This window comes from Nerophis ophidion, linkage group LG03, assembly GCF_033978795.1.
Source record: "Nerophis ophidion isolate RoL-2023_Sa linkage group LG03, RoL_Noph_v1.0, whole genome shotgun sequence".
Classification (NCBI taxonomy): Eukaryota; Metazoa; Chordata; class Actinopteri; order Syngnathiformes; family Syngnathidae; genus Nerophis; species Nerophis ophidion.
Genome location: NC_084613.1, coordinates 11540118 through 11551300, shown reverse-complemented (window position 1 = coordinate 11551300; position 11183 = coordinate 11540118). Strand labels below are relative to the sequence as shown.

Genomic DNA, 11183 nt, shown 5'->3' with positions numbered 1-11183 from the left:
ACCTAACTCTGTTAGGTTTTGCTCACATCTGCTTTCTCCCATTTGGACTCACCAAGTTGGTGCTTGACGAAACACTCATTTTGAACCTCGGAAACAAGATAAAATACAAATAATACCAAAATAATATTCAATGGGAAATTGTCAACTTTAAAAGTATATCAAACAAACCTACTGCAAAGTGAAACGAAATATTTAACAGTGAAATGCGAACGATAGGTCGTTTTTGCGGAAAAACTAATTTTAACTCCTGGTAGAGAATGATGTACAACTCAAAAATGGCAGAATGGTGTTAATTGTTTTTTTGCGCTTGAACTCTTCATTTGTAGATTTGTTTTTTGGGTGGACATGGGAGGAAGCCAGTAATATATCTGAAGAGAAACTACCAGCTGCAGTCAATCATAATCTCTAAAGTCTATTTTCCAAGAGCTTGGCCTAATCAGGTTTTAAAAAACAACAAACTGTTGGAGGAAACCGGACTGCTGTACATGAAGTTACTATGTCTGGGCCATATCGAGTTAAAATCCATTCTGGAATCTTATTGAAGGTGGCAGCACGGTGGACACAGGGGTTAGTGAATGTGCCTCACAATACAAAGGGTTTGATCTACAGGCTCGAGGTCTTTCTGTGTGGAGTTTGCATGTTCTCCCCGTGACTGCGTGGTTTCCTTCTGGGTACTCCGGCTTCACCCCACCTCCAAAGATATGCACCTGGGGATAGGTTGATTGGCAACACTAAATTGACCCTCGTGTGTGACTGTTGTCTATCTGTTTTGGCTCTGCGATGAGGTGTCGACTTGTTCAGGGTGTACCGTCCCTTCCGCCCATACTTGCCAACCCTCCCGGATTTTCCGAGAGACTCCCGAAATTCAGCGCCTGTCCAGAAAACCAAACACGTCCCCCGCCCCCTTCCCCACCCTCCACCCCCCAAAATCTGAGGTCTCAAGGTTGGCAAGTATGCTTCCGCCTGAATGCAGCTGAGAGAAGTTACCGTGACCCCCAATAGGGACGATCGGAAAATGGATGGATGGAATCTTATTGAATTATTTTGTTGAACGCACGTATGGCTTTGTTTGGGGGTGTGGTCAATCAGGGTCACTAACAAGAAGTTCGTACAACATGGCCTTGTCAAGTTAACAGACATCAAAGAACCTTCGCTTTACCTATTTGAAAATGTTAAGATTTGGTGGATGTGGTAGGAAGCCAGACTAACCGAAGAGAAACTACCAGCTGCAGTCACTAACATGAAGGGAACAGGGCTCTGCATTCTGGGACCAGAGTTTTCAACATTTTGGGTCAGCAGGGGGGAAGTCGAATTGTCCGAAGTAATTCAACGAACCCAGATGTCTGATGTTCGAACCACAATGAACCAACGTCCGTTTTTTTCCCTGCCTTTCAGGTACGGCGACATGGTGCCGAAGACCATCGTGGGGAAAGTGTTCGGCTCCATATGTTCCCTGAGCGGGGTGCTGGTCATCGCCTTGCCGGTTCCCGTCATCGTGTCGAACTTCAGCCGCATATACCACCAAAGCCAGAGGGCGGAGAAGCGCCGAGCCCAGAGGGTACTAAACCCCCTTCTGCTGTCTTATCGCCTTCTTTTTATTTGGCTTTTATCTGCACCCCCCTCCTTTTCTGTTGCTGTCTTATCCACACAGAGCAATGGCAGAACAAACCCTATCTTCCAAGAATATTTATCTTATTAAGAGCAATAATGTCAGTGTGTGTTTTCCCCTGCTGAAGGTGTTTGCTAAGACACCCTTGGTTCCTCCTCGCTAGATACTGGGGGGGGTGGGGCTGCCAAAGGGAGATGCAGCCAATTAGCCGGGCATCAAAAGGGCTAAAACCGAGGTCTGTTTGTTCAAACAGAAATCTCGGCTCGCTAGAATCCGTGCAGCGAAGATTCGGGGCACTAGTTCCTATATGCGCTACAAACAAAATGGGCTCCTGATCGACTCGCTGGAGGAGGTAATGGGGGGTGGGGGTCAAGCGACGGCTCGGGGGCCTCGCTGACGCTTGCATGCCGCTCGGCTCGTCCGGGGCGGGACGTGGGGCGGGACAGGGGTTGGTTTGGGCCATGCCGCCACACTCATCTTCAGCGCTTCCTTTGTGATCGTCCTCTCTCCTCTTGCATCGCACCTTCTCAGTCTCTCTCTGTCCATGCAGCAGGCGGGGGGCCAGGCGGGCACACTGGCCTTCTGGCGGGGAACATTCCAGTCACACTGACTCATGACCCAGCTCTGCATGTCTATCCAACAGGGTTTGGAGGGGAAGGAGGGAATGAACGGCTTCCCGGACAGTAGGTGGCCTCCGGAGGCCGTCTGCTCGGCCCGCATCTCCTCTAAACTCTGTGTCTGATCTGCTGTGTGTTATTTCTAGAACATCCCCGGGCTGTAGTGCAGACTAACACCTTCCATCCCAGGGCTGTGCAGAGCTTCATCCAAAAGTGTGTGTGGTGTTGTTATGATTGCGGTTCCGTGCTGTGTTTGGTGCAGTGTGTTCGATCTGTGTCTAAGGTGCGCCACTGCTGTTTCGCCATTGGACTTTTCCGCGGTCCTTTCTCGCCAAAATTCCGAATGGCCACCAAAAAACTGTTCCTCATGCATCTCCAGAGCATCCTCATCCTCACCGGGTTGCAGTAGATTGGCTGCAGCATTTTCAAGCCTCTACGCTTTGTGTACCCTCCACTACATCTCTGAGCTAGCCGCTGCCTGACAGTCATTGCATCAGATCTGAGTTGTGCTCAGTCCCAACCTGCTTATCGGCAATTTTTCCCCCAACCCCCACTTTGTGTGTTCCAAGGCCTCCAAGGTGGCAGGACAAGCCCTGGTGGGGAAGTCCTCCAGCCCTCCGTTTGAGAGCCAGCATCATCATCTGCTGCACTGCCTGGAGAAGACCACGGTAATCTTTTTTTCTTCACCTCAAACATTTATCCGACGGGAGCTCATACCAAATCTACAGCTGGTTGCTCATTGGTCGGGCAGATCGTTGGCATGACAATGAATTGCTAACGTAAGCCTAGACTATTTCCGTGCCTTGGTGCTGGAAGGTAGCTGTAGATGCTCTAAACATAGACGCAGAGTTTTGTCAGCTGTAGCGCAAAAAGAACGTGTTAATTGGAAGCAGGCGATAATTGGGGCGATTCATTTTTGTAACTTTAACTAGCATCTGGGGTGCATGAGACGGAGTGGAAAATATATGCAGTTCTCTTTGACCGCCCGGTCATTTATTAATAATATAGCACGACACAGCAGAACCAATGTTGTAATGGTGGTAAGTAGCCAGCATTAATCGTATTAATGAGTTGACTAAAGGGCAGTACGGTGGAACAGGGGTTTATGCATGTGTCTACAAAAAATAGCTTGGTTGGTAGAGTGGCCGTGCCAGCAACTTGAGGGTTGCAGGTTCGATTCCCGCTTGTGCCATCCTAGTTACTGCCGTTGTGTCCTTGGGCAAGACACTTTACCCACCTGCTCCCAGTGCCACTCACACTGGTTTAAATGTAACTTAGATATTGGGTGTCACTATGTAAAGCGCTTTGAGTCACTTGAGAAAAGCGCTATATAAATATAATTCACTTCACTTCGAATGATGCTTTTTATGGAATTTCATGATATTCAAGTTGAACAGACTAGTTAAATTTACATTTGAAAATAAGATTAACAACCAATTACCCTGTGTATTGCAGCAATATAGAAATGTGAGAAGGTGGAACAAAACGACTAACTTGATTTGTGATATAGAAGCTCAAAATCCGGGTGTTGCTGAATGCAACCTGGCTTGCCTTAACCGTCTTAATGGCTGTGTTAAAGGAGAACTGCACTTTTTGGGGGGGATTCTGTCATGATGGATGTTGTTGTTTTTTTTAATGCATTCTACCGAGTAAATAAATGCCATCAAAAGTCAACATACAATGGAGCCTATGGTATAATATATACATGATGTATGTATATATGTAATGTAGTAACATTTATAATAACATGTAATATATACATGATGTATGTATATATGTAATGTAGTAACATTCATAATAACATGTAATATATACATGTTTTTATGTTATTAACCAGTGAAGTTGGCATGTTGTGTGAGTGGTGAATAAAAACAGAACACAATGATTTGCAAATCCTTTTCAACTTATTTTCAATTGAATAGACTGCGAAGACAAGATATTTAATGTTCACACTGAGAAACTTAATTTTTGTTGCATTTTGGAAGATTTTCAGGTGGAATTCTTTCCCATTCTTGCTTGATGTACAGCTTAAGTTGTTCAACCCTCCGTTGTGGTATTTTATACTTCATATTGCACCAAACATTTTCAATGAGGGACAGGACTGGACTACAGGCAGGCCAGTCTAGTACCCGCACTCTTTTTACTACGAAAGCCACGCTGTTGTAACACGTGGCTTGGCATCGTCTTGCTGAAATAAGCAGGGGCGTCCTTAATGGCAACATATGTTGCTCTAAACTGATGTACCTTTCAGCATTAATGGTGCCTTCACAGATGTCTAAGTAAACCACATGCCTTGGGCACTAATACACACCCATACCATCACAGATGCTGCCTTTGAAACTTTGCACCAATCCGGGTGGTTAATTTCCTCTTTGTTCCGGAGGACACAACGTCGACAGTTTCCAAAAACAATTTGAAATGTGGACTCGTCAGACCACGGAACACTTTTTCCACTTTGCATCAGTCTATTTTAGATGAGCCTGGCCCCAGCGAAGACGGCGGCGTTTATGGGTGTTGTTGATAAACCGCTTTGGCTTTGCATTGTAGAGTTTTAACTTGCACCTACAGATGTAGTGACTAACTGTGGTTACTGACAGTGGTTTTCTGGAGTGTTCCTGGGCCAATGTGGTGATACCCTTTACACATCGATGTTGCTTTTTGATGCAGTACCGCCCGAGGGATCCAAGGTCCGTAATATCATCGCTTACGTACAGTGATTTCTACAGATCCTCTGAACCTTTTGATGATATTACGTAAAGTAGATGGTGAAATCCTAGAATTCCTAGCAATAGCTGGTTGAGAAACACTGTTTTTAAACAATTTGCTAACGCATTCGTTGACAAAGTCCTTGTTTGTGAATGACTGAGCATTTCATGGAAGCTGCTTTTACACCCAATCATGGCACCCACTTGTTCCCAATCAGCCTGTTCACCTGTGGGTGTCAGGACTTGGACTATGGGATAGTTTGTTTTCTTCAACGCAAAGGGAAATTGGCACGAGCCAGGCATGAACGTGAGAACATTTTTATTCATATTCTAACAAAACTACAAAAAGGCAAACAAAGGGCGCTCACAAGGAGGTACGAACACTTGGCTACAAAAATAAAAGACTAGCACAAAGGCTGGAAAACTATAGACATGAAACAAAAACTTGCACTGTGGCATAAATAACAAAAACTTACCTGGTATGGACAGCATAGTAAACAGAATAGCATGGTATGAAGGTAGATGAGGTATATGCGGGATGTGATGTTGCCAAGCTGAACGCTTGGCAACTTAGGCTTAAATACTAGCAGTGATCATTTACCAGGGCATGACATGAGGGCAAGGTGAAAATCAATGAGTTGCTATGGAAACAAAGAAAACCAGGAAGTGCCAAAGCAAGAAATGAATGTCCAAAAAATAACCAAACATGAAAAAAACAAAACATGAACTATGGGCGTGACAGTGGGATGTTCCAAAATAAGTGTTTGATGAGCATTTCTCAACTCTCTCAGTCTTTTTTGCCACTCGTGCCAGCTTTTTTGAAACACCTCGCAGGCATCAAACTCCAAAATCAGCTAATATTTGCAAAATATAACAACGTTTTCCAGTTTGGAACGTTAAATATCTTGTCTTTGCAGTCTGTTCAGTTTTTGCAAATAATCATTAACTTTAGAATTTGATGCCAGCAACACGTGACAAAGAAGTTGGGAAAGGTGGCAATAAATACTGATAAAGTTGAGGAATGCTCATCAAACACTTATTTGGAACATCCCACAGGTGTGCAGGCTAATTGGGAACAGGTGGGTGCCATGATTGGGTATAAAAGCAGCTTTCATGAAATGCTAATTAATTCACGAACAAGGATGGGGTGAGGATCCCCAATTTTTAAGCAAATTGTCGAACAGTTTTGGAACAACACTTCTCAACGAGCTATTGCAAGGAATTTAGGGATTTTACCATCTACGGTCCGTAAAATCATCAAAAACTTCAGAGAATCTGGAGAAATCACTGCACGTAAGCGATGATATTACGGACTTTTGATCCCTCAGGCGGTACTACATCAAAAGTAGACATCAGTGTGTAAAGGATATCACCATATGGCCTCAGGAACACTTCATAAAACCACTGTCAGTAATTACAGTTCTAAGTACAACTTAAAACTCTGCTATGCAAAGCCAAACCCATTTATCAACAACACCCAGAAACGCCGCCGGCTTGGCTGGGTCCGAGCTCACCTAAGATGGACGGACGCAAAGTGGGAAGGTGTTCTGTGGTCTGACGAGTCCACATTTCAAATTATATTTGGAAACAGAGGACGTGGTGTCCTCCGGAACAAAGAGGAATACAACCATTCGGGTTGTTATAGGCGCAAAGTTCAAAAGCCAGCATCTGTGATGGTATGGGGGTGTATTAGTGCCCAAGGCATGGGTAACTTACACATCTGTGAAGGTCCATACAGGTTTTGGAGCAACATATGTTGTCATCCAAGCAACGTTATCATGGACGCCCCTGCTTATTTCAGCAAGACAAGTGTTACAACAGCGTGGTTTTGTAAAAAAAAAAAAAAGTGCGGGTACTTTCCTGGCCCGCCTGCAGTCCAGACATGTCTCCCATCGAAAATGTGCGGCGCATTATGAAGCGTAAAATACGACAGCGGAGACCCCGGACCGTTGAACGACTGAAGCTCTACATAAAACAAGAAAGGGAACGAATTCCACTTTCAAAGCTTCAACTATTAGTTTTCTCAGTTTCCAAACGTTCATTGAGTGTTGTTAAAAGAAAAGGTGATGTAACATGTGGTGAACATGCCCTTTCCCAACTACTTTGGCACATGTTGCAGCCATGATATTCTAAGTTAGGGATTATTTGCAAAATAAAATAAAGTTTATGAGTTTGAACATCAAATATCTTGTCTTTGTAGTGTATTCTGTTTATATTTACATCTAGCACAATTTCCCAACTTATATGGAAACGGGGTTTGTAGGTTGAAAGTTGTTTTTATGTACTATTTACACGTTTTGTAACACGGATTGAATTTGTCCGGTGCCTATAAAAGTACCCAGAGAGGGACTTGGACTCAACTCCTACTTCTGACAGTGAACCAATATTTTGTTTGTGCGATCAAAGACGTTCAAAGTGCACGTCTTTCATCACGCCGAGCAGGCCCATTAACAACAACACCCGCCCGTCACACAAATAGAACCACAGAGAGTTTTTTTTTTTTTTTCTTCCCCACCCGTGTGCTAAATGCGGAATCTATTCATATGCGGCAGGAGTTAAAAATAGTGCGCAAATGGGGGGCTGGGGAATATTCATGCATTCTTCTTCTCCCTCCGCCCCCTCCCCTCAGCGCCGTGTTAAGATAACATAGCCGCAGCCAGCCGGAAAGATTATTCCCGCCAAACAAACCGGCGTGCTTGATTTTTACGCCATGTATAATTTAGAGGCCTAAGAGCCTTTTAAATGCGAGGCTGCGACACCAGTTTTACACTCGCGCCGCTTGACAGTAAATCAGTTTCTTCCTTTTTAATGACCCACGCTGCTTTATATGTCGGGGGGGGGGGGGGGGGGCTCCCATAAGACCACAATGCACATATTTGCATCAACTGTCTGCTGCTGTGCCAAGGTACAGACCGGTGCCGTGCTGCCCCCTGCTGGGAGGCTCCTTGGGTGGAGAGCGCGCCTTTCAAATGGTGCTCATTTGTCACTGGGGGGGGGGTGAATGTTTGCACAGATGGCACTTCATGCGGACATCTGGGCCCCCGTGCAGCAGTCCTGCCCCCCCCCCGGGTATGACGGCTTTGCCATTTATTGAAGTGTAGGGCCACAAACGCCCCCCTGCTGTGAGGGCGCGGTGATCATGTTCCCCTCCAGGCCCCCACCCGTTTGTTTGACTGGCGGGCTTTTATTTTGAAAACGTCGCAGAGCAGACCACGCTAAATGATGTGATGGGGCCACTTTAAATAACGTTAAATGATGACCACGAAAAATGATCGTGGCAGGCCACATTAAATATCGTAGCAGACCACTATAAATGATGTGGCAGGCCATTTTTTATTTTATTTTTTTGGGGGGGGGCACTTTATATAATGTTGCAGACCACAATAAATGACGTGGCAGGCCAATTTTTCTTTTTTTGGGTGGGAGGCACTTTAAATTATGTGGCAGACCACAATAAACGATGTGGAGGGTATGGTTAAATAACAACTCAGACTACATTAAATGATGTGGGGGGCCACTTTAAATAACGTAGCAAATCACTTCAAAAAATGTGCCAGACCATAATAAATGAGATAGAGGGCTAATTTAAATAATGTTGCAGACCACAATAAATGATGTGGCAGGCAAATATATATATATTTTTTTTATTTTGGGGGGGGGGGGGCACTTTATATTATGTTGCAGACCACAATAAATGCTGTGGCAGGCCAATTTTTCTTTTTTTGGGTGGGAGGCACTTTAAATTATGTGGCAGACCACAATAAACGGTGTGGAGGGTACAGTTAAATAACAACTCAGACTACATTAAATGACGTGGGGGGCCACTTTAAATGACGTAGCAAACCACTTCAAAAAATGTGGCAGACCATAATAAATGAGGTAGAGAGCTAATTTAAATAATGTTGCAGACCACAATAAATGATGTGGCATGCAAACATATATATTTTTTTGGGGGGGGGGGCAATTTAAATTATGTGGCAGACCACAATAAATGCTGTGGCAGGCCAATTTTTCTTTTTTTGGGTGGAGGGCACTTTAAATTAGGTGGCAGACCACAATAAACGGTGTGGAGGGTATAGTTAAATAACAACTCAGACTACATTAAATGACGTGGGGGGCCACTTTAAATGACGTAGCAAACCACTTCAAAAAATGTGGCAGACCATAATAAATGAGGTAGAGAGCTAATTTAAATAATGTTGCAGACCACAATAAATGATGTGGCAGACCACAATAAATGATGTGGCATGCAAACATATATTTTTTTTTGGGGGGGGGGGGCAATTTAAATTATGTGGCAGACCACAATAAATGCTGTGGCAGGCCAATTTTTCTTTTTTTGGGTGGAGGGCACTTTAAATTATGTGGCAGACCACAATAAACGGTGTGGAGGGTACAGTTAAATAACAACTCAGACTACATTAAATGACGTGGGGGGCCACTTTAAATAACGTAGCAAACCACTTCAAAAAATGTGGCAGACCATAATAAATGAGGTAGAAGGCTAATTTAAAAAATGTTGCAGACCACGTTAAATGACATGGCAGGCAAATATATATATTTTTTTATTGTTTTGGGGGCGGGGGGCACTTTAAATAAAGTGGCAGACCACAATAAATGCTGTGGCAGGCCAATTTTTCTTTTTTTGGGTGGAGGGCACTTTAAATTATGTGGCAGACCACAATAAACGGTGTGGAGGGTACAGTTAAATAACAACTCAGACTACATTAAATGACGTGGGGGGCCACTTTAAATAACGTAGCAAACCACTTCAAAAAATGTGTCAGACCATGATAAATGAGGTAGAGGGCTAATTTAAAAATGTTGCAGACCACATTAATGACGTGGCAGACCACATTAAATGATGTGGCAGGCAAACATATATTTTTTTTGGGGGGGGGGCACTTTAAATAAAGTGGCAGACCACGATAAATGCTGTGGCAGGCCAATTTTTCTTTTTTTGGGTGGGGGGGCACTTTAAATTAGGTGGCAGACCACAATAAACGATGTGGAGGGTATAGTTAAATAACAACTCAGACCACATTAAATGACGTGGGGGGCCACTTTAAATAACGTAGCAAACCACTTCAAAAAATGTGGCAGACCATGATAAATGAGGTAGAGGGCTAATTTAAATAATGTAGCAGACCACAATAAATGCTGTGGCAGGCAAATTTTTAATTTTTTGGGTGGAGGGCACTTTAAATTATGTGGCAGACCACAATAAACGATGTGGGGGGTATAGTTAAATAACAACTCAGACTACATTAAATGACGTGGGGGGCCACTTTAAATAACGTAGCAAACCACTTCAAAAAATGTGGCAGACCATAATAAATGAGGTAGAGGGCTAATTTAAATAATGTTGCAGACCACAACAAATTATGTGGCAGGCAAATATATATATATATTTTATTTCTTTGGGGGGGGGCACTTTAAATAATGTGGGAGACCACAATAAATGCTGTGGCAGGACAAATTTTCTTTTTTTGGGTGGGGGGCACTTTAAATTAGGTGGCAGACCACAATAAACGATGTGGAGGGTACAGTTAAATAACAACTTAGACTACATTAAATGACGTGGGGGGCCACTTTAAATAACGTAGCAAACCACTTCTAATGTTGGCAGACCACAATAAAATAATTTGGCAGGCCAGGTTAAATATCGTAGCAGACCCCTTCAAATGATGCGGCAGACCACGATAAATGAGGTGGAGGGGTAATTTAAATAAGGTTGCAGACCACAATAAATGATGTGGAGGGCAACGTTAAATAACGTCGCAGACCACATTAAATGACGTGGGGGGGCATTTTAAATTATGTGGCAGACAACATTAAATTACGTGGCAGGCCACTTTAAATATCGTAGCAGACCACTTCAAATGATGTGGCAGACCACAATAAATGATGTGGCAGGCCAATTTTTTTGGGCGGTGGGGGGGCACTTAAAATAATGCGGCAGACCACATGAGATGATGTGGCAGACCACGATAAATGAATTTGGCAGGCCACTTTAAATATCGTAGCAGACCCCTTCAAATGATGTGGCAGACCACGATAAATGAGGTGGACGGCTGATTTAAATAACGTTGCAGACCATATGAAATGGTGTGGCAGGCCCAAAAAAATGGTTTTATTTTTTGGGGAGGGGGGATTTAATTAAGGTGGCAGACCACAATAAATGATATGGAGGGCTACATTAAATAATGTTGCAGACCATTTTAAATGATTTGGCTGACCACAATAAATGAT

General features: G+C 43.7%; 1 protein-coding gene across 1 annotated transcript in view; it reads left to right on the top strand.

Annotated features, from left to right (window-relative positions):
• Positions 1–11183, top strand: part of LOC133549119 (potassium voltage-gated channel subfamily D member 2-like) — a 270419-nt gene that overhangs the window by 239000 nt on the left and 20236 nt on the right. The window contains exons 2-3 of the mRNA XM_061894257.1: positions 1396–1558; positions 2796–2894. Of these exons, the coding sequence (XP_061750241.1) occupies positions 1396–1558; positions 2796–2894 (262 nt within the window). The remainder of the gene's footprint in view (positions 1–1395; positions 1559–2795; positions 2895–11183) is intronic.